Source organism: Canis lupus, chromosome 4 (genome assembly GCF_011100685.1).
Source record: "Canis lupus familiaris isolate Mischka breed German Shepherd chromosome 4, alternate assembly UU_Cfam_GSD_1.0, whole genome shotgun sequence".
NCBI classification, from domain to species: Eukaryota; Metazoa; Chordata; class Mammalia; order Carnivora; family Canidae; genus Canis; species Canis lupus.
Window position 1 is genome coordinate 9010567 of NC_049225.1, and position 24106 is coordinate 9034672.

A 24106-nucleotide genomic window follows, 5' to 3' on the forward strand; every position below is an offset into this window, starting at 1 on the left:
TGGCAGGCTCCAAAGAGCGGCTTGGGTTCTACCCACCTGGTAAATGGCATAACCAATGGTCAGCATGTCAGCTCCAAACCTCTTGAGTTTCCTTCGATCTTTCTGCATCAGGGCCACGAGGAAAGTGCAGTCCTCTTGCCCCTCATCTTTCTCAGTCAGGGACAATTTTATTTGTGGATTGGTCCAGAAGGTGTCTGCCATTTGAAAGAAGTGAATTATTTCATCTTTCTTTGAAAAAAAAAAACAAAACAAAACACAAAGGACATGCATATGCATCACACACACACACACACACACACACACACACACACTCTCTATCCACCTCCACCACATCCTCCCAAATCCAAGAAAGTCAATCATTTCTTCTCTCCCTGTTCTGATGGCCCTTGTGCCCTACTTCTTTAACCCCAGTGAGAAGGCCAAGTGTTCCCCTTTCATCTCCCCCTTCTCTTGAGCCTTTTCCCACTCAGCTTTTTAAAGACAATCTTCCAGATCTGTGGTTTGTTCCATATTATTTTTCCCACGTGGTATTTCAAAGCAGAGTACGGTGCCCCCATGGCTGGGCAAATTGAACAGAACCACTCCACACTCAGCTCCGAGGGTAAATGCTGACTGGTTCACCCTAGCTCCTCTTGCTGTGGACAGTTGGAACAAAGCCAACCAGCCCGCAGCAGACACTAGGCTATATGAGTTCAAGGAATTCTCAGGGAGAGGGAAGTTGAGGACTTCCATTGGGTGACCCCAAGAGATCTCGCTATGCACACAAATGAGGGCTTATGAAGCCCTGGGTGCTGCTGGCAGCCCAACCGTGACTATAAGAGGACAGAGGAAAGAATTACAGACAAATGGGCTGACCACACTATGCCTGAAGCTCACCCTACTTGTCCTCTGAGCTTTCCAGTCATGCAAGGAAAAAATCCTTTTTATTGCTAAACTCAAGTGAGTTATGTTTTCTATTACTTGTCATGGAAAATAGCCGGAATGGCTAAACAAGAGTTTCCCTGAGCAATTCTTATCCGACTTGCTGCAACATCTCTGTAGCCCTCACCAGCCATCCTGGAAATCCTACTCATTCCACACTTCAGGCTTCCTCTAGCGTCCTGGCCCTGACCCCCTGATGTACCCCAGGCTGGACTGGACACTTGGCAATGACAGAGAGTGACAGGCAGTCTACCAACCCAGGAAATTGCGGCAGCCCCCGGCCGTGGAGCCCCGCACCCAGCTTCCTTGATGGACGGTCACCTCCCACTTGTGGAGGGCATCCTCCTCCAGGGCGTCAGGAGTGAGGTTGCAGATTTCTACTTTGTCAAAGTGGGCCTTGAAGTCTCTAAATGCCATCCTGCAATGAAGTGGGGAGACACCAGACATGGGAGGTGATAGTGATGCCATAATCCGTTCGTTCGCTTAATCGTCTAACCAGCCAGTGGTGAGTGCCTGTGCCCGCCCCCAAGGATGGGGAGAACTCAACGGAAAACACACTGACAAAACTAAGGAGAACCCACGTTCAGGGACTGCAGCCCACCCTTTGCATCTAGAGTGGGATGTAAGCAAGGGTGTGCAGGTCAAGGCTCTCCGGAAGTGGGAGTATCTCCTCTGATTTGTCCTGTCTTTCCTCTTCTGCTGGTTCCCCACACATGGCTGTGTGACCCCAGTGGTTGGTAGAGCCACACAGAGGAAGGGGCTTGGGTCCCAGAATCACTGCATGGAGTGAGCCGTCCATGGAATAGGGATGTCCTCTTGGACTGTCACAATGAGTGAGAAATAAACTTTACTGCATTTGAGTCTTTATCCGTGTTAAGTCTGTTTGTTACAGCAGCTGGTGTTACCCTAAGTCATTGGTGTATGGAGCCACCATGACCGAATTCTAAAACATGTGCTATCAGCTTAGCACGGGAGCAGGTTTCAAGGAAATACTGGAGCCGGAAAATAGGTATCCATGTTACACATGGCAATATATTTGTTAAAATTGTAAAAATATGGAGGACAGAGGCTGTGCTCCAGGGGAAGAGGATGGAAAAAGCTAGACTATTAGTGAGTGCTGGTTTTTGCTTGTTGTATTTAATAAGGCATAGAAGAAAAAAGTGAGCTCAGATGAGAACTGACTGGTTTGCTCAGCAGGGAAGAAAGCCGGACATCAGAAATGTGTGGTCTTGCAGAATTGGAAGAGCCAACTGTTTTCTGGACTGCACAGGAAGAAAAAAGATCAAAAAAATCTTCCAGAGACGAAGGCTCATTAAAAGCTCACAGTTAAGCAAAGAGATTCCGCCCCTGTAGAAATTTTAGAAATTCTATTAGGAATGTTTCCTAGTAAACTTAGTTCTATATTTTGGGATGATTTCAAGGTCGCTGCCTTCAGGGGCCCTTGTCATGAAGTTGGACTTCAAATTCACCATGCAAACTGGGAGGATGGGTCTTCAGAGGAGGGCTGCTGGGCTGCAGCCCCAGGCTCAGCCCCATGTTCATTACACATTCTCTGCCAACCTGGGTGCCCCTTATGGGGCTTGAGACAAATGTATTTGGTTTACCAAAGAAATCAAACAAACATAGACAGGAAGCAAGCAAACAAGCTAAGGGCTACAGGGCACGCTCACACCTGTTATGTAGTTAATACAGAAAGGAAAATGAGATGAGCACTGTACCAGAACTCCCCGTCATCCAGAGCCGTGTGACACAGGCGCTTCTGCTCAGCTGGGCCAACGGAACGCCACTCGGAGGAGCTAGGAGTGAGCAGAGTCAGCTCAGACGACACTGGCCTTGGCCAACAGGGGTGTCCCCTCCTGAGGAGCCAAGGTAGCGGCCAGGTGGGGAATGATCCCAGCCATGCCCACTCCCCGGGCCCCAGAAACTTCCCAAGGGACCTAGTTGGAGGCTGGTTGGAAAGGCTGGTTGGAAAGGCCACATCCAAGGGCAGCTGATGTAAAAGGTCCTCCGGGTCATTTGATGCCCCTCCCTAGTAGGACCATCACAGGATGTTGAACACCAGCAAGGCAGCAGACCCTTCCAACTGGAAGCCAGAAGTGGACTGAAATGTGTGCCCTGGAGCATCTCCTGATCTCTCCTCTTCACTTGTTCTGAAAACTGATAATAATATCTTATGTTTGCTTGGGCTTGACACTTGACCCCCAGGTGAACTCGTTAGGAAGCCGCAAGGGTACCGTGTCTCTGTGACCTCCTAGCCACCTCCACACAGTTCACGCTGAGTCACCACCAACGTGGCCACCTCATCCACACCCTGCGGATCTTGACCCAGGAAGGACCAGGGGAAGCCCCTCTCCATGCCCCCCGCCAGGGTCAGAGCAGCAGAACCGAAAGCTGTCACCTTCCAAGTGGCTCACAGTCAGTCCATAACGGGCCTGCAGAGCCAAGAGCACTTTCAGCACTTCCCTCCTACGGGCGGGGGTGGGGGTGGTGTGAGGATGGGGATCAGGATAGGGACACGCCCTCCGGCACCCCTGAGGCTGAGTGGGAGCCCGAGGCAAGCTCGCTTCCAGCCTTGACCCCAGGAAATGCACTTTCCTTAGTTCTCCCTCTTGTCTTTTTTCCCAGGAGAAGGAAACAGCGGCCCTCACCCGTCTGCACACTGTATTCTCTAAATTGAAGGACACTACAAGTCTGTATGATACAAAGCAATCTCAGTAATTCTGATTTCAACATTTCTGTTCTTCCCATTGCTGCCAGGAGAGGGAGGCCGATCTCTTCCCTCCTGTGATGTTGTCTGGAGTGAATCCATCTCTGCCAAAGCCCTGGGCTCTGAGAAGGCGAAGTCGAATGGGGGTGGAAGGTGGTAGGTCAAGAGCAGTGAGGGGATGACGAGCACCCCCAGGGGTGTGTGGTGCACACTCAGACTAGAGTAAGGTTAACAGAGACAGACACACTGATGATGGGTGACATGGTGGCTCTGTTGTGATCTGAGGACAAACACACCTCAAGTTCCTTTACTCAGGCTCTAGACTGGCTCTAGGTGTCCCAGAGCCCCGCAAGCTGTGAGCAGGCAGGGGTGGGACAGCAGGACCCCAAAATCCCAGAGTCCTGGCTGAGGGAGGAGGCAGCGTGGGGGCAGGCCCTGCCCAGCGCATCTGAACATCCCCTGATCCTAGCCACCTGGGATACGTCCCAAGGGGTGAGGAGTGGACACACAGCTGCAAGGGGGACCTTTCTTTACAACTGGGGGGCCAAATAAATAACCCTGGTTGGCTGTTCTGTAATGGATGGATTTCCTGTTCCATTTCCTGTCTCTCCACCCAGCCACCGAGCCTCTGGACAGTGTGGCCAGTGACTTACCAGAAAGAATCCTATAGTGACCTGCTTGGCAATATTTCAGGGATTCTCACACCTCAAATACTCATGGCCACTCCCCCCCACCCCCGACACACATACACCTGCACACACACACACACACACACACACACACACACACACTGCACTGGAGCTACTCATCACTGGAAAGAAAGCCTTCACCAATCACAGGGATCTGAGAGTTCCCCATGGGAGGAGATACATCCCCGGACATAAATATAATAATTGGAAAGGTTAAAAGCTGTTATAAGGGTATTCAATGTTGACTGCACGGTGGGCCCGAGGGCTGCAGGGGGAGGAAGGCCACCCAGCAGCAGGACCATCCCCTGAACGAGAGCGAGGAGGGAACTGCAGACAATGTGCTCCTTCTTCACATGCCCCCAGAAGCCAGCCTCTGTCCCCTGTGCCCCAGGAAGGCAAGGAGGCGGGGACGCACCTGTCACTCCAGGACCCGTTCCACTCAACCTGGCCCCAAGGGTTCCGGACTCGGATGAGCTCCATTTTCTGGCCTCGGAAGTTTACCTAGAGGGAAAAAACAGGAGGGCAACGTGGAAAGATGCATTCATGCGTGAGCTCCAGGACACTTCATCTTCAGCCCTGACTGGCTTTACTAAAAGCCTCTTGATGACAACACGCTAAAGGCATGTCAAAACTCATCAATTCTTTTTTTTAAAGATTAAAAAAATTTATTTATTCATGAGGGACACACAGAGAGAGGCAGAGACATAGGCAGAGGGAGAAGCAGGCTCCCTGTGGGGAGCCCAATATGGGACTCAATCCCAGGGCCCTGAGATCACGACCTGAGCCAAAGGCAGACACTAAACCACTAAGCCACCCAGAAGTCCCAAAACTCATCAGTTTTTAACTAGCCCTTGGAATTTTCTAATTCCTGGTGAGCACAGTAGCTAACATTAACAATGATGTTATATTGTTAACCACCCCAGAATGGATATGCTGAATCTGAGATAAAGTAGAATTATAAATAATAAGAAATTGTTCCATGTGAATCTTCAGATGAGTGAATTTTCTTTCTGGACTGGAATCTCCCTAGAGGCAGGGGCCAAGTCTATTTTATCATTGTATACTCAACACCGAGCACAGTGAGAGGTAAAGAATAGTTTGTCCAAAGTGCCCATAAGTGAGTTTTCTTCCTCCTTAATATCTTACTCACAAATGAATGAAAAGTATATAGGCACACGCTGGAAATTTAAACAACAATAAACAAAAACCACTTCCAAGTCTTCTGAATCCAGTCTTTCCCCCTTTCCAGGTGTCAGGTAAGGATTTCTGCTGTCCATATGGAGAACCCTTGAGCCAGTACAGAAAGATGATTCAGTCATGCCCCTCATGCTCTGCCCCAGACCAGAAGGGGCCAGTACATTTCAGAAAGATTTTGGAGGAAAGCGAGTGTAACTAAAAGACTTTTATTCATCAACTAAGCAGAAATTTTAGCTCAAAACACTTTATCCTCATGCATTGGGCTCAAATTATATTTTTGATGTGTAAAAATTTAGTTAGTATAACCTCTCCAGAGTCCAGGATGCAGCTTGCAGCTCCTCATTTAAGATGTTCATTAAGTGAAATGTACAGATGGAGAGAAAGGAAAAGCAATTGAACAGATGTGAAGGAAATTTCTATTACTGGAAATAATATTTGAAAGATGTAACATTAAAAAATCCTGTGCCTACTAGGGCACCTGGGTGGCTCAGCCGGTGAAGCATCTGCCTTCAGCTCAGGTCATGATCCTGGGGTCCTGGGATCGAGCCCTGCATTATTTGGGGGCGGGGGTCCCTGTTTGATGGGGAATCTGCTTCTCCCTCTCCCTCTGCCTAACCCCCTACCCCCACTCATGTTTTCCTCTTGCTCACTCACTCTTTCTTAAATAAATAAATAAATAAATAAATAAATAAATAAATAAATAAATTTTTTTAAAAAGTCACATGCCTACTCAAGTGGGTGACTAACAAGGCATTATGGGCAGGGAAGGAGGTGGAAAAGAGTCTATGCAAATAGTTCAGTTCTAAAGAATCCCATTGCATCAGCCACCCTAAATGCTCTGCTCACAATTCCCTGGTGAGGAGGCATAACAGGCTTCCTTCTAGCACCTGTTACTCCCCACTCCTCTGGACTGTGTTACTCAAAATGTGAGCAGCCACAAGACAGACCAGATGTACCTGTGTCCTCTACAAACTGTGTTTGAGACTTGTGTCAACTTGGCTTGGCCACTGGCACCCAGATACTTGGTTATACACTATTTTGAGTGTGTCTGTGAGGGTGTTTCTGGATGAGATTAGCATTTGGATCGGGAGACCGAATAAAGCTAAAGCAGATGGCCCTCCCCCGTGTGGCTGGGCCTCATCCGATCAGCTGAAGATCTGAATAGAACTCGAAAAGGCAGAGAAAGAATTCACTCTCTGTGTCTGGCTACCGAGCTGGGACTTTGGTCCTCTTCTGCTCTTAGACTGGGACTTGTACCATTGGTTCTCCTGGTTCTCAGGCTTTTGGCCTAGAACACCACCGCCAGATTTCCTGGGCTTACAGTTTACAGATGGCAGATCACAGGACTTCTCAGCCTCCATAATCATGTGAGCCAATTCCTCATTATCCATCCATCTACCAGTCATCTATTTATCTACCATCTATTGATAGCTCATTGGTTCTGTTTTTTAGAGAACTCTGATTACCCCAGGACTGTTGAAGAATTAGGGGGGGAAAAAAGGAAAGAAAAGAAAAAACAAAGCCCAGGCTCTCACAGCAGCTAAACAAGGTTGGTACCGTGGTGGAATCACATGTTTCTCTCTCTGTCTCCCGTTTTGCTCTTTTGGATTCCAGCCTGCCTCCTTTAGATGAGACCTTCTCTAACATGTCTGAAGATATGGTTTAAATTGTGATGCACTAATAAGTATAAGAGACTAGAGATGCTGAGTCTACTCCTGTACCCCATCCACGGGGGTTCACATTGCCTACCTGGTCAATTCCTGTCACACTGTAGGCATGGCCCTTAATGAGACCGAAAGGCGTCCGGGCTTCAGATTCTGCTGCATTTCTGGTCTAAAATGTGAAAAAAAAAGCAGCGATGGACTCATTAGGTAAGTCAAGTCTTCCCTACCTGCCCAGACCCAGCTCTGTGCCTGGCCCGGCCCCTTCTGCTCCCCCAGGTGAGAATCATGTGCCTGAAGCATCTAAAGACACCCTTAAGCTGATTAGTGACATACAGCAATTCCCAGTCTCTTCCAAGGTGAGGAGACCCTCATTCCTAGCTCAGACTCCAACGAAAAGTTTACTTTTTTGCCCCCAAACAGGGTAAGTTGACCCCACTCCCCATCATGTAGGACAGCACAAGAGAGAAGTATGATCCCGTACACCAAAGAGAGCATAGGAAGCATTTAACAGTATCACATACAACTCTACGTCACAAATTTGAATGGATAATTTAGCAGCAAAGAATATATTCCCAAGATTAATCCAAGAGAAAACAGAAATCTCAAATAGGTTCTAAGAACTAAGTGAGGTAAGATTATATATGTGTGTATGTTTGTATGCATAAAAACATTAGAGAAATACTGTTAGATTCCTATCTACCGATATGAATGTTTTTAACGATATATGAAGTAGAAAAAAAAAAAAACAAAGTTTCGGAAAGGTACAGAGTAAGACTCCATGTAGGAAAATCAAACCCGTCTTCTCCCAGGTGGTGTGTATATGTGCATGCCTGTTTGCACGAGTAAGGAGGGGGTGTGAAGGATGCACGCTGGGTGTCACAGGGCTGGGACCTGGGGAGGGATACCAAAATATGCCTTTATAGATCCAAGGATTGTACTGATTCAGTGAGTATGCCCTAACTTTATAATTTAAAAAACATTGAATTAAAAATTTTGTTCTAATGAAAATAAATAAACATCGACGCCACCGCAGTCACCTGAAAGTCATGCTCCTCCTGGAGCCGGGCCAGGACACCTGCTGAGGACAGCAAGAGGCATGTGAACAGGCAAGTGAACGACTTACATCAATGGAGCAGCCCACCAGAGAGCCCCTCTTCAAGGCCTTCTCTAGAATCTCGTAGAAGTTCTCGGGAGCCTCTTTAGTTGCGAAGGTCTCTGCTACACCCCCCGTGAAGTCTTCCATGGCCTCGATGGTGCTGCCCCCCTTCAGAGCTTCATAGCTACCGTTCAGCCTGTCAGGGCGGCAGGGAAGCACGGACGCCGCTGCAGGGAACAAGGAGGGCCACCAGGTGGCGCCCCTTGGCCAGAGATTTTCTAACTTTTGATTTTTTTTTTTTTATTATTATTATTAGAGTGCCAACATATATACAGCATAACACCCAGCGCTCATCAACTCTAAGCAGCGTCTCTCCTGGAGGTGCCCTGGGTTGGGTGGTGTGGAAGATGGGGAGCAGGGAGGCGCCTTGGCTTGGAGCTCCCAGGACCCTGGGCTCTCTCTGGGATGGCCAGTGCCCGTGGTGGAAACAGCCTGGACCCTGGTCCCTGACTGGCCACAGTTCCAAGTGCCAGATCCACAACTTATAAACTGAGGGCTCTGAGGACAACTCACTTACCCAGTGCTTCAGTTTCTGAATTTGCAAGATGAGGGTGATGGGTGTATGCTCCCTCCCAGGATTACTGTGAGGTGGTGTTTTTTTTTTTTTTTTTTTTAAGATTTTATTGATTGATTGATTGATAAGAAACACAGAGAGAGGCAGAGACACAGGAAGAGGGAGAAGCAGGCTCCCTATAGGGAGCCCGATATGGGACTCGATCCCAGGACCCCGGGATCACGCCCTGAGCCAAAGGCAGACGCTCAAACTCTGAGCCACCCAGATGCCCGTGCTGTGGTTCTGTCTCTGTCTCTCTTTTTCCCTCCCTCCCTCTTTCTCGCATGGAACAGGGAACAGGGCTCGACCGTGAGGGTGTTAGTTATCCATAGACTGAGACAAGGTTGAGTACCTTTCTCTTCCTTTCTGGACAACTCCCCAACCATTTTTTCCCTCATAGTTGTCTTTTTTCTTAATATAAGTTGTTTATACATATATAAGCATTATGCTTGAATTTTAAAATAAACTTTTCTGTTTAGAACAGTTTATAGGATTTATAGAAAAGTTTGTAAATAGTACAGGTTCCCATATACCCCTCACCCAATTCCCCCAGTGTTAACATCTTTCATCCGGGCGGTACACTAGTTACAGTGACGGAGCCCAACCATTGCTATTATTAAAGTCCCTACTTTCTTCTTATTTCCTTAGCTTTTACCTAAGATGCTTGTTCCAAGAACCCACCCAGCAAATCACATCACATTGAGTCCTCGTGTTTCCTTAGCCCCCTCTCGGCTATGGCAGTGTCTCAGATTTCCCTTGTTTTCCATAATCTTGGTGATTTTGAGGAATACTGTCGGGTGTTTTGTAGAATGGCACTCAATTGGGATCTGTCTGCTGTTTTTCTATTGATTAGACTGGGGTTATGGCTGTAGGGAAGGAAGACCGCAGAAGTAAAGTGTCCTTCTCATGACGTCGCATCCAGGGTCCATGCTGTCATCATGACTTATCGCTGTCAATGGTGCCTTGAGCACCAGGCCTTGAGCACCAGGTCATGTCCGATAGGTTTCTCCCTTATAAAGTTACTCTCCCTCCCCCTGTCCACACTGTCCTCTTTGGCAGGACATCATTAGTGCAGCCCTCCCTTAAGGAGCAGGGGGTTTTCTCCACCTTAAATTACTTGCAGTTCTTCTATATGGAAGACTTACTCTTTTCCCCAATTTATGTATTCAGTCATTTATTTATATCAGTATGGACTCATGGATATTTACTTTGTACTTTGGTTTGTAAGCCAATGCCACTTTACTTATTTTATTGCTCAAACTGTTCCAGCTCTGGTTACTTTCAACCTCTTCAGCTGGCTCCTGTGTACCTTTGACATAACCCCATTAGTGTGTGTGTGTGTGTGTGTGTGTGTGTGTGTGTAAAACATTCTCTCTCATGGTACATCTTGGTACTACAAGATGTTCTAGGCTCATCTTGTGAACTTCCCACCCCAGTCCTAGAATCAACCTTAACTCCAAGGATCCCTGGTTCCTTTTATTGGAAAAATAGTATTAGAGACCAAGACCCGTGAAGTAGGGGTGCTCGTTGCTGTGGGGTTGCCATTCTTTCTAGGCCCTCTCTGTGGACACAGTGAGGAAATGATATGTGTACACTGACCTAGTACAAATACCTGTATCTCTATTAAGCAAAACATGAATTCTGAAGTCTCCTGCCCTAAGTAATGACCATAGGCATCATTCTAGCCTCCTTCACTTGCTTCTCTGTAACCTCCTTCTCAACAGTGAGAAACCTAGCTCCACCACCTGCCATCCATTCTCCTTAATTGTTCAACTCAGTATATACATATAATGGTATCAGAATTGTTGTCCTTGCTCCTGTGAGAAGCAACTTAATCAGCCTGAGTAGAATACTTGCATATGATTCCTTTTGATTTTAATCTTACAGACCCCATTCATGCCCACAGCTACTCAAGTCAGCTCCCTTTTCTCCTGCCCCTGCAGTGAGTGTGTTGCATAAATTTGCAATGCAGTTAGATGAAATGCATGATCAGGATTTCATCCTGGGATTCCTCATCCTTCTCGATGATTTTTAAATCTTCATGTATTGAGCTTCATTCTTTGTGCTGTAAGGTTTTATGGGTTTGATAGATGAGTGGTGTCATGTATTCACTATTACAGTGTCATATAGAATAGTTTCACTACCCTAAAAAAAGATTTCCTTGTGTTCCACATATTCATCCTTAACTCTGTCCTTCCCTCCCCATGAGCCTCTGGCAACCACTGATCTTTTTACTGTCTCCATAGTTTTGCCTTTTCCAGAATGTCATATAATTGGAATCATACAGTATGTAGGTAGCCTTTTCAGATTGGCTTCTCTCACCTAGCAATATGCATTTAAGATTCATCCGTTTCTTTTCATGACTTGATAGCTCATTTTTTAAATCACGAAATAATTTTCCATTGCCTGGATGTACCACCATTTGTTTATCCATTCGTTTTGAAGGACATCCTGGTTACTTCCAGTTTTTGGCAATTATAAATAATGGCACAATAAACATTTGTATGCGGGTCTCTGTGTAGACATAGTTTTTATCCAACTCATTTGAGTAAAAGTGACCTTTTACCAGACTCATTTACCAAGGAGTGGGATTGCTGAACGATTAGGTAAGACTATGTTTTGTAAGAAACTGCCAAAAGGGCTTTCAAAATGGCTGAACCATTTTGCATTCCTACCACGAATGAATGGGAGTTCCTGGTCATTGGAGCAAAGATGCTCTCCATCTTTGTCAGCAATTGATGCTATGTGCGGTGGTATTTTGCTATTGTTTTAATTTGTAATTTCCCAATGACAAATAATGCTGAGCATCTTTCCATGTGCTTATTTGCTATCTGTAGAACATTTTTGGTGAGGTGTATCCCAATTGTTTTTGGCCTCTTCTAATGACTAAAAATAAAGATTTTCTTTTTAGGAAACTTATTCTTCACTCTTTGGGTGAATACCCTTCATGTTCCACTGGATCCCACTGGCTGGGATCCCTGACCCAAGCCATTTCCACTGCTGCAGCGGGAGGATGTCCCTGGGCTGGGGTAACCGACGATGGAGCCATGCCCACCCAGCCCTGGAAAGGACAGATGCTGGCCCTGGAGAGGATCTTGCTGAGGTCTCCTGGTGGGGGACTCACCATGTGGCAGAGCTGGGGCTGGGTTCCCTGGCTGTGCCTATGCCCCTTTGCCCACCTGGAACCTGTCAAGTGGCTCTGAGGGGGTGGACGCAGATGAGCATGGGGAGGTGTTGCGCTGTACACCTTTGGCTCTTCTTTGATGGCTTTAATTCTGTCCTGCTGATTATAGGATTAATTAAACCTCTGTTTACCTTCTCTTAATTTTGCCACTTGCCAGAGTTAGAAGCACAACTGTTCTTCTCAGCTCCCTTCTCTGAAGACAGGGTTCCCATGGCTTAAAGATCCAGGATGAGCCCAAGAGGGACTCCCAGGGTAGCTCTACTGTCAGGTGAGTACAGAGCTCAGGCTACTGTGGCTTTTTGCTGACAAGCCGAGGGCCTACAAATCAAGAGTGCTGGATGGAACTAAGTTCATGTGATAGGTGATTAAAAATCACTGTCTGGATTCCACATACCCTGAGCTTCCTCAGCTCATTAAATCCACAGAGACAGAAGTCAGCATGGTGCTTGCCAGGGACTGGGCACGGGGGGGGGGGGGGGGGTGGTGATGGGGAGTGGGAAGTTAGTGGGTGCAGAGTTTCAGTTTTCCAAGTTCTAGAGGTAGATGCTGGTAAGGGTTGCACAGCAATGTGAATGCATGCAATGCCACTGAGCTATACACTTAAAAGTGATTAAAGTGGTAAAATTTACCAAACAGACCAGATGTTGGAGTCATGACAGTGCTTGGTGGGAAGTAGGGAGACCAAGTTCTCTTAAGACATCTAGATTTTCCTCCATCTACCCTCCTAGCTCTTTGGAAGGCCAGACACAGGAAGGACATGTGTTGCCACTACAACCAAGGATTGGCACAGCAAGGCCAGGCCAGTAAAACTGTCCAGGCTGCTCCTGACCACCCTCCAACCCTGGCCGAGCCCCAGGCCTATTGGCCCCATTGGGCTACACCTGTGAATCTGGAGCCTCCAAGTCCCTACTCATTGAAGCTCTCTGAAAAGGCCCCAGGGGTGGAGACCTGTTTCGTGGACAGAGCCTGCCCATGCAAGGGGGCACTCACTTGGCGTAGGCTTTTTCCAGCAAGGCACTCCAGAACTCACTGTGGTCAGCGGAGTGGAGGAAAATCAAGCGGTCCCTGAAGGTGGGCAGCCGGTCATCGATGACCACATCCAGCCATTCACTGTGCTGCCAGAACTGTAGGCCAGGATAGAGACGGAAATCATGGGGGTGAGTCACAGGGGAGGGCCAGCCCCATCTGTACATATTTATCACTTGGCTCTTTCTCCCTTGGATCAAACTGCCCTTATGGTCCTACAGAAACTCACACGTGGCTTCCGTGATAGGGCCACGTGGACTGTGTCCACTGAGCCACTGACTGAGCACCCATCCCACCACTGACATCCACTTGAAGACCCAGTGTAGACCCACCAAAGCCAGGGGCCAGTGGGACAGGGTGACACGTGGACACTGCCGGGTGGGCGGAGTTAGTTCTTCTTTCTCACCAGGAGTGGGTGTAGTGTGGGGTTTGCTCTGCTGTTGCACAGCGCAGTTCTCTATGTCCCCCTGTCAACCAGTTTCAGGGTGTCTCAGGTGTTCCTTCATCTTGAGTTCCCTCCTTGCCTGGGGGTGGAAACTCTAAGACTGATTTTTTTTTTCTTTTTGGTCACACATTTTTTTTTCCACACACAGAGAGAGGCTGTTATGAGGCAGGTGGTCACTGGTGCAGGTGTGCAGACCTGAGGTGTGTGTGCATATGTTCTTATGTGCTTACACACGTGTCCATGTACATGTGTGCACGTGTTCACATGCATGTATTTGTGTATTGCGTGCATACATGTATGAGTGTGCGCATGTATGTGCTTATGTGTGTGTGTGTGTGTGTGTGTGTGTGTGTTCCTTCTGTTCCTTCTCATCCAGTTGGCCCAAGAGAGATGCTAAGGTAAGAAGAAAGAGGGAAGCAGAAGGGCCTTGGGAGCTGTTTATTTCCAGCGTGGCTGGGGCATCCTGAGCGGCTCTATGTCAGTGATTCCACCCCAGTCAGACCAGGCCACCCAGTGTCTGGCCCAGATTGTGTGTGTTTGAAGGAATACTCCCCTGGGCTCCCAGTGATGGGCCCTAAGGGGTGTGTTGGGAAGCAGCACAGTGTAGGACCTTACTACCACCTGCCCTAGCTGGATTCCCACTTGGGAGTTTCACCCTTCCAGCACAAGTCACTTCAGGCTTTCTTGGGGGCATTTGTGACTTCATGTTCCATGGAGGCACTGCCCCGGCCTCAGAGGTTCCTGAAGCAGGTGCAGGTTTGGGGAGGTGGCGGTACAGGGGACAGAAGTGCATGCCTGCCTCATGCTGCCTCCTTCATAGGACCCCTTTTAGTTCTGCGAACCCCACAAGGTTGATGTCAGTCGTTTTTCCAGGCAGCATGTGAAGGCTGGGCGTGCCAGGAAATCTGCCCAAGGTCACCCGCATAGGTATGGGGCAGGGCAGGTGTCAATGTGTGCTCGGACCCCGGGCAGGGACTGCGGGAGGAGGAGAGGACCGGGGCTGGGGCCGTGAGAAAACCATAAACCAACTCCCAGGCAGGCTGTGCCCGGAGTGTGGCTCTGCGGGGGGGCCCACCCGGGTGACGTGTGTCCTCCCGGGGCCCCCAGCGGGTGATGTCTCAGTGCTTTTGTCCGTTTCTACTTCTTATGCTTACTCATATCTCCAAATCTGTATTTCTTCAATAGAGAGGATGTCCCAGTTTATGAGAAATAATCCAGTTCCTGGGAGATAGAATCTTTCTGGGCCATTTCCTCTAAAAGCACCACCTATTCCAAAGACGAAAACCCATTAACGTGGACCTCCAGACTTGCCGAAGTAGTGCTTGAAGCCTTACTGCATACTTTCCGAAAGGGCTCACCACGGGATGCCTGTGCTGTCCTTCTAACACACTCAGAGGCTATCCCTTGACACAACCTGGTTTGGGGTGCAGTTTTCACACATATAGAGTCAGATCCCTTCCAGGATTACCAAGCAGTTGAAGAGGCGCATGACGTCATGCTGGGCCCCAAAAAGCTAACTCCACTGGCCAGGCTCCCTCTTACCTGGAAGTGGAATATCCCGGCATAACCAGGTCCAAAGCTTTGGTCCTGGGGAACGACTCTAGCCAGAGCTTTTTCATTAAGTGTGAGGGAGGCAATGGCAGCTAATAGCCAGCAGTCGCCTGCAAAACGAAAGCCATAAATCACCGTCTTCATCGCCAATTTACAGTGAATGGGGAAACGCTATGCCAGAAGGAGAGGTGGGGCGTTCCAGATGTGGCCACATCTTTTCTGCATTTCAGAAAATGGACAGAATGCCAACAAATGCCTCTGTCCTCCCCTTCTGCCTCCCTTCCTGGCTCTTCTATTGCCTGGTTTATCATGCACAGCTGTTGCCGTCCAGGCAATGTTATAGGATATGCTTACTTGGGTTTCAGACATATGCTCCATTATGCATCAGCTCTGTGCAGTTCCAGAGGCCAAGGCTGCATACATTAGTATCAACAGGGCTGGGCAAGTAGGCATTTCATAGCTGCAGCCCAAGAAATTGGGGGTCTTCAGAAATGGGGCACATGCCACTGGTTCCTAACACATCAGCTGCTCTTGGGCAGCCTGGGGTCCGGCTATGGGGAGATGCTAATGAGAAGGGACACAGAATCTTTCAGAATCATTTGTTCATCAAACTTCACTGAGTGCCTCCCCGGTGGAGGTCCCTGCTCTCAGCTCTGGGATGGTCAGGGAGTCTGGTAGAGGGGCCCCTTCATGTGTGCCGACCTCCTCCCCATTCTTCTCCAAGTTATGGCTTTGCTCAATGTAGGAAAGTGTGTTTCTTTTCCTAGAGTGAAGCAGCTTATGTCTATTCAGCCAGGAATGCCCTGAAGGGGTGGGGGCATTCAGAAGCCAGTGCCATTCATACCATTTAAACCAGAGGAAAAAAACTCAACAACAAAGTGATATTGCTTTCTCTTTCTGCTGGGCCTGTGTGGATGCATGGTATTGGTCATATCAGTGCTATGCCCAGAGAGGGTACCTCTGAAGGTCAGTTCATCAGGCAGCTGGGCGGATAATAGCATACAGCGGCCCACTAGCAGGAAGGGCAGGTGATGGTGTTGGTGGTGTTCTAGCTCTTATTTCGGGAGGCAGGTTCACAGTTGTTCATTTCATGGTTATCCTCCATAGCCTATACATACAATACGTACAATTACGTGCAATATTTAAAAGTAATAAAAGTACTACTAAGTGGAGCACCCAGGTGGATCAGTTGGTTAAGCAAGTCATAATCCCGGGGTCCTGGGATTGAGCCCCACATCGAGCTCCCTGCTCAGCGGGGAGTCTACCTCTTCCTCTCCATCTCCCTCTGCCTCTCCCCACTGCTTGTGCTCTCTTTTTCTCAAATAAATAAATAAAATATTTTTTAAAAGTGTTACAAAATAATAGTTACAATCAACACCAACCAAGGTTAAATATGCAGTTGTAGTTCCAAATAGATGTTTGCACTTATGCTACAAACCAAAATTTTGAGACACACAGGAGCCTGTCCTATGCCTTTCTATTGAATAGCAAGATAGGGTTAAGGAGGGGGCAGTGAGGGGAGGCAGAGAAAGAGTTTGGGGGGAGAGATGAGAGAGGAGATGAGGAAGGGGCAGGCAGAGTGTCCCAGAGAAGGCTTACCCCCAGCAAATGAAGACCAATCTGAAGGTAATTTTTTTTCAAAAGGTCAAAGGGTGTGTAATTCTATCGTCTATGCACAGTTGACCCTTGAACAACATGGGGGGAAGGGGCACCAACACCCCGCCCCCACAGTCAGAAATCCATGGATAGCTTTTGATTCTCCCAAAACTTAACAACTGACCTGAGTCCTTACTGATAACATAAATAGACAACTGACACGAGTTTTGTATGTTCTATGTGTTCTAAACTGCATTCCTGTAATAGAGTAAGCTAGCGAAAAGAAAATGTTCATAAGAAAATCATAAGGAAGAGAAAATCCTTTGATATAAGATATATCATATAAGATACTATGATATCCAAAAAGAAATCCACATATAAGTGGGCCCATGTTCAAGGATCAACTGTGTCGTGGGTCAATTGATCAATTGATTGATCTATTTATTATCAACTGTCGTCACTCTAGGTTTGGGACTCTGGGCTCTGTGTTTGGAGTAGCTGGTTGGTGAGCACTGAGGCTACAGCATGACCCACAGCAACCATAAGACCCTAATGGTAACACATATAGAGTCAGTCAGCCTTATAGGCCAGGCCTCATAAGCTTGTGGCTCTACTGGTGATTTTTTTTCTTTTTTTTTTTTTCTTTTTTTTTTATGTCTTTTTGTTTTCATAGATAGAATAAAGGTAACCCAGTTCAATTTTGGACTAAATCCTGAAATGCAAGACCCAATTTAATGGACTTGGGGGCACACTCAGGCAAATTTTAGGAAGGAGATTGTGAAGCTCCTGGGGGGATTCCCCAAAGTCTGAGCCCCTGGGGGGCATTATGGCCTAATGGTTAAGAGCAAGTTCAGATCCTGACTGCCTAGCTATCACTCCTGTGACTTAGGTTACTCAGCCTCACTCAACTTTCATTTCTCATCTGTAAAATCAGAAGGGTGACTGGGAAGATGACCCAGTGACCAAGTTAATGCATGAAAGTTATTAGCTGTGTCATGGTACAGGGAGCCAGACCAGCACCACTGGGTATCTCCATTCTCTGTGAACTTCTGAGCCTCACACAGCAGGCACATCCACCCCCAGGAGATCAAGAGTGCAAAGAACCTGGGGTCCACTGGGCTCCATCTGGGAGAGCAGACTGGCAGACTGGGAGAGGGGAGAGGAGGAAGTAGTGGGTGGTAGCAGCAATGTTCCCCCAAACCCTGTCATCGTGGGCTTCCAGAGGTCCCATCCTGCTCTTGCCATGGTGGCAGCTCAGAGGTCCTATCCTGCTGGCCCCTAGGGGTGCCTTTCGAACCCCCCTCTCTCCATGCTCCATCCCCTCACACTTACCAAGCTCCCCCTGGCAGATATCTGTCCTGGTGGCCCCTCCAAGAATGAATTCTGGGTTTTTCACTATTTCCTGGAAGAACAAAGGCGTTACTGGGCCAGTGTGATTGGAGCGGGCTCACAGTCTCTCTCCTTTCTGGGAGCAGAAGGCTTTCTTCTTGTATTTGATTCTGTTTCTGTGAAGCGATGCCACACACTCAGGCCATTCTCTGGCAGATGGCACCACCACCCCCTAGGGAGATCCTGCCTTCCGGGCAGCCCCTCAGTGCAGTCCTCTGGCCAAACAACTCCTGCCTGGCTGCAAAGGAGGACCATGAACTGAAAATTCTCATTGCCACCCAGGCCCTTGGGCTAGCAGTCAGGGCTGGGGGCAGGGGGACGGGGGCATAAGTTCTCTGTTTATGGGCATTTTTCCTTCTATGGGCTTCAAAATTCTCATCTTAAAATGAGGTAATACACACACCACAGACCAGTGCTTAGGATTAAATACAAACTTACCCTTACCCATCCAACTTCTTTTTTAAAATAAACATTGTGCATGTATATACACATACATATATACCTATATATAGACACTATATCGTGAGATATAAGTGCACATATCTCTCATGTAACTTTACCTCAATGCATTACATATATTTTATTCTGTATTACACATAATTATATTATTATAGACCATAAACAAGTGAACGGACATACAAGTTCAGGAGTGGTAAGTACCAGGGTGGATAGTGATAGGGTGAGATGGAGGCTATTTTAGCTGGAGCAGTCAAGGAGGGCCTCTCAGGGAAGCACATAGTTGAGTAGAGAGTCATGTGAGGGTCCAGGGAGAAGAAACAACAAATCGTGAGACATAGAGGAAAGTTCTGTCACACAGTGTCGATGCTCGGTCATTTTAATAGGATCTGGACTCAGGCTGAGTCAGGGATTCTTCTCGAATATTTCTCAAAACAGGACTGGAGGCAGAAGTCCTCACCAGTACCTGGGTGGATGCCACAAGCTCTGCCTTGAATAGTCTCCCTCAAGCTCCCCAGGACCCTACTTCTCTTCTGGTCTGTGTCAGCGGGGGGTGGGAGCCAATCTCCTGGCTGGCCCATGCAGACCCTCTCACACTGCTCTCCCCATCCTGTGAGTCCGGCTCCTCGGGGTGTTTGCAGGTGGCTCTGAACCATGCTCCTGGGAAGGTGCAAACCGGGAAAATATGCTCTCCACAGGAGTCCTCTCTGATCAACAGAGGGGCTCTGGGCAGGCCATCCAGCTTCTGAACCAGGCTTTGTTTCCATGTGTCATATGAGACATAGACCACCTTTTTCCATCTTGGACATTTAGGGATAGGTGCACAATGTGCATTGGAGCCCCTTCCCCGAAGAACACCTCAGTAGTTCCCACAATGCTCCCTACACAGCCAGCCCCTATCAGGGGAGCACTGTAGGGCTCTAGCCAGCAAAACTCCAACCCCAGGGCCCTCATCCCTATATGGACATAAAATGGACTCTGAAGGCTGGCAGATCCTGCTCGGTGGGCTATGACAGACGCTGGGCCTCCCAGGGGTCAGATGGGCTGTAGGCGAGGAGGCCCCTGGCTCCCCCTCACAGCCCTTCCCTCCTCCGCCTTCAGCTGGCCCATCCTGCCAACTGTGCCGGCAGATGCCACTGCCTCTCAGCTACATCTTGCAGTTAGTTGTTTCTGTCCAAGAGAGTTTTATCAAATTGCATCAAACTGGATGGATGGAGAAAAATACAAAAGGAGAAAACTCAGAAGCTCTCATGAAGTGAACAGGAATTAGCCATCCAGGTGAATTGGTGAGATCTGCGATGCATGGCTGATGCATGGGCCCATCCAGTGTTCCTGGGTGTCGGTGAATCCACGAGCCATCCTGGGGTTTCTGTGAATGAGCGAGCAGGAGGGGTAGCTGCGCTGCCCCGGGCCATGTGGCCGCATATGCTGACAGATGCAGGTCTCACATGTGGGGAGCCTGTGACTTGTGTAGGTGTGCATGTGTACGGTCCAGGCATATGTCTCCCAGGTATACTGGTGAGAGCATTGCATTTGTGCCTGGGCGTCTGTGTGTGTGTGGGGGGGGGGGGTGGTGGCGGAGGTGCAGAGGTATGTGTGGTCTTGTGAAATGCTGTCTGGGGCCTTGAGGAAGAGGGTTACCCATTACAGTCATATGACAGGAAGACCAGAAGAGTCTGGACAAACCCGAAGTGAACCCAGACTGAGACTGGGGTAGCTGGGGATGGAGGCAGGAGGTCCGAGGCCAGGGGTCCTGGCATGCTAGCTCCCGGGTCTATTCTGTTCACGTTGTACAGCATCAGGGGCTCAGCCATGCTTGTAGACTTTTCTTTACTTAGTAATTACATTGAGGGGAGAAGAATCACATTTCTAACAGGTTTGAAGAGGCTGGGCCCTATGACTGACAGCTGTGTGCTACTCGAGGCCTTGAAGTCACGTGCCACTGTGGTCACTTGCCACTGTGTACACAGGCTACCAGAGGGCTGTCAGCCTTGACATCTTCAGCAAAGAGGTATCCCGGGTGAGAAATTAGGGAAGGAATTGCACAGAAGAAAGTGGATGGATGCAGGCAGACGGGGAGTGGGGGAGACAAAGGTCGAAGGAAGCCCTTCTGAGCTGAGGAAGTCAGGCTTCGGGCCCAGGAAATCAGGCCCTAGGCTGGACTGCACCCCGGCTGCTGTACCCCAGACCTGCTCCTCCCCACTTTGACACACGGCCCTTTCCAAGAGGCCCACTGCAGGTGATTTCACCTCTCCAGGCAGAGCCTTTCGCCCCACCCCGCTGCAGGCCCCCAGGTGATCCCCCTCAATGCCCGCCTTGCCCTGGGCTCCCTGGAGGGCCAGCCTGGAGGCCCTCTGATGTCCCCCTGACTTCAGAGAACCGCTGCTCAGGTGCTCACTTCACACCCCGCCCTGCCCACAAGCACAGCTGTGTTTGACAAGAAGGTGGTGCTGGGGAGGGCACCCTGCCCCACAGTCCGGCCCCACTGGGCAGCTCTGCACTTGCTGTCTGAACATGCACCACCTAGGCGCCCAACACCAGAGCAAGCAGCACCCAAGCCACAAAGGCCTTCTGGAGGGACGCTGGCAACTCTTACCATCATCCCTCCCACCAGCCCACCCCCATACCAGGGACCCTGGACCTCGGTCCTCAAAGCTCCCCCCTCCCGACCCAGCCCCATGCTCCCGATTTCACAGAAGCCTGTAAGAGGTCTGCAAAACCCCCAGCCCCCGGACAGCAAACAGCTCGGTGTATTCCTGGGGGGAGGACAGAAGGGACAGTGTCAGTTGCAGGCAAAGCGAGAGGCAGAGCAAATTCAGAGAATGAATCCCTAGGAAGGAGAGCAACAGTGGGCCCGAGTTAGGTAATAAAGAGATCGTAGAGGACCCGAGTGGGTGGCGGCCCCACCCATCATTTGGGGCAACCCCTAGAGGTCAGTAGTGACGAGGAGCACCTCCTAGAGCCGAGATGGGGAACTCTGGCATCCCTCGGAGGTCCCGGGGCCCGTTACCCTCCACCGGGGCCAACAAGGCATTCTCCACCCGGGCCTGTGTGCCTTGAGCTTTTATGTTGCAGAAATTCCAATTTTGGCAAAGAAGGTGACTTGTATGCGGCAGAGTTACACGTTAAGTCAGGAGGTGGCGGAGCAGACCCCAAGGGCAGGGCACCCTCCTCCCCCCGGGGATGCTGATGCGTCGGGTTACAATTCCAGTGGCGGCAACCGCAGGCACGGAGGCATATTTAAGGCTCTTTTCTGCATGCTCTACACGTCCACGCAGTCATCCCTGCAACAACCCTGCAAGGGAGGTGGTATTATGACCCCCTTTTGGGGTGCGCAGCTCAGGCCCCCCAGCAGCAGGGATGGGCTGTTCTCTCTGGAGAGGGTGCGAAAAAGCTACCTCTTCTAAGATCCTGGCTTTCAGGGGTGCCGTGTCTGGCAACTCAGCGGTGAGGGGCACAGACACGGGTGACCTGGTCTCCCCGACACAAGGCAACTGAGGGCCCCTTCCGGCTCCAGAGTGCCCCCTGTAACTGGAGGAGGCTTTCATGGGGCCACATCATAGCCCGGAGGCTCCTGCTCCCACTCCTGCTCCCTGTTTGTCCACAGGTATTGATCCTGAGAGCACCTGTGATCACCTGCTAAACGTCCTGCAGGCACTATTTGTGTGGGGTCTGAAGAGGACATGTAGCCACCGTTGGTGGTGTCACTCGGAGGTGACACCCATAAGGGTAATCATGACAGCAGCTGCCATTTACTGCAGCCTCTTGCTGGATGTTGGATCTACATTGGTCATTACTGTTCCCACCTCACGGGTGAGAGGACTGAGGTTTGGAGAAGTTAAGTGGCAGGACCACAGTCTTGGGACAAGTCAGCAGTAGGGCGGGACCGGCACTCATGGCCTCACCTTTTGTCCAGCCCTCTTTGCACTCTCCTTGTCCATAGCAACCTGTCCCCAGAGGAGCCGCCCCCCGGGGCCAGTCCCCACCTAGAAGGAATGACAGCCCGCAGCCCCCGGGCGAAGGTCAAGGCCTGGCTAACCCAGCACAGCAAATATTGACTCCTTGTGTGAAGCACCAGCTGGCACCCCTGGAGCCCATCACCTCCAGACTGTTGGGGGTGGGGCAGCAGGGACCCTGGCCTCTCTCTGGGAAATGAGACAAGTGGTTTGGGCAGAGGAGCCCTGCTTCCTGAGGGTTCCATCCATCACATGCGCACTGAGCACTTGCTGTATGAATGTCCACCCACGGTGAGCATCCTGGGCTGCAGCCAGAAGCGAAGGGACAGTCCACATGCATCCCAGCGGCATCCACACTTGGACGAGCCTGCCTCCCACCCAGCTCTGCATGTTTGCCTTGGGTTCCCGTAGAATGTGTCACCAGACACTTGTCTTGGACAAGCCTTGGCTCCCACTCACCACTTACTGACAAGCCCCTCTCTAGCTCCGGGTCCCAGCCCCAGGGTCACCTTGGTGGGAGTCAGACAGCTGAGGGTGGGGTGTAGCCAGGCACATTGGGCACGGCCCCAGAGCATCCCTGGCCTGCTGGTGTTTGCCCCCTGTGGGGCATTCTCTGTGCAAACTGCACAGCATCTCAACAGTACGCTTGGCCGCCGTGCCCGGCAGATGCGTCTGTGTACAACACGCCCCCCCCCTCCTTGCTACCCCCTGCGGGGCTGCTGGGTCCACACCCCTGCCTGCGGTTCCCACCACTTTCTCTTGCACTCACCCCTGGCCGTTTCCACACGAAGGGGATCTGGGGTCTCTCGCTATAGAAGAGAGAGGAGCTGTTGGCTGGGAAGTCTGGATCCTCAAACAGGATGCCCTTCTGCACACACTCCTGCCTCAGTTGCTCGAAGCTCTGGCCTGAGGAGTGGGTGATGCGGGCGTCCTTGGGAACTGGGTGCTTCTGGGGCCCTGGGGCCCGATAGAGGTAAGGCATGGCTGGTCCCCTGGTGGTAGCCCCTGGTCGGCGATAGGTGGGAAAAAGCAAGACGAGTGTGCTAGTCAAGGAGCCAGCTCAGAAAAACCTGGGCTCAGTGGCCCTTGGCCTCTTCCTGTTTGCCTGGGAACCTCCCTGTTAAGACTGGAGTGAGGCACGCCCTGATGGCAAACTGTAGAGAGAGCTCTCTGCCCTCCCAGGGGCTCCTGCAGACCCAGGGGGAACACTGAGCCTGGGCTGATGCTGGGCAGAGGCAGCAAACTCTGCTTAATGCACTGGGGAGACCCCATGAGAGAGGATTGCTTTACAGGGAAAGAGAACGAGAAACCAAATTGGCCCTGGAGGCGGCAGGCAGCGTTCGCTTTGCAGGAGGAGATGCACTGTGTGTTCTTGAATCACGTCTGAAGGCAGAGAGCTGCAGGGTTTTGTAGTTGGAAGGGAGCCTAGTGAGCCGTCGTGGCCCCTACGACATGACCAGAGCTTACCCCGCTCTCTCAGACTCCCTCATTCTGATTTAGAGCAGGGTCAGCAAACGTTTCCTGTAAAGAGCCAGCTAGTCAATACTTTTGGTTCTGTGGGCCATATGGTCTGTGTTGCAAATACTCAGTTTGGGGGGTTGAGCATGAAAGCAGCC

General features: G+C 50.0%; 1 protein-coding gene across 1 annotated transcript in view; it reads right to left on the reverse strand.

Moving 5' to 3' along the window:
* CAPN9 (calpain 9) overlaps positions 1-23570 on the reverse strand; it is a 40254-nt gene extending 16684 nt beyond the window's left edge. The window contains exons 1-10 of the mRNA XM_038533935.1: positions 23260-23570; positions 18022-18091; positions 15085-15203; positions 13062-13195; positions 8302-8470; positions 7264-7347; positions 4733-4818; positions 2640-2717; positions 1179-1339; positions 37-194 (exon numbers count right to left, since the gene is read on the reverse strand). Of these exons, the coding sequence (XP_038389863.1) occupies positions 37-194; positions 1179-1339; positions 2640-2717; positions 4733-4818; positions 7264-7347; positions 8302-8470; positions 13062-13195; positions 15085-15203; positions 18022-18091; positions 23260-23472 (1272 nt within the window). The 5' untranslated portion in view covers positions 23473-23570. The remainder of the gene's footprint in view (positions 1-36; positions 195-1178; positions 1340-2639; positions 2718-4732; positions 4819-7263; positions 7348-8301; positions 8471-13061; positions 13196-15084; positions 15204-18021; positions 18092-23259) is intronic.
* Between the last annotated feature and the right edge of the window lie 536 nt (positions 23571-24106).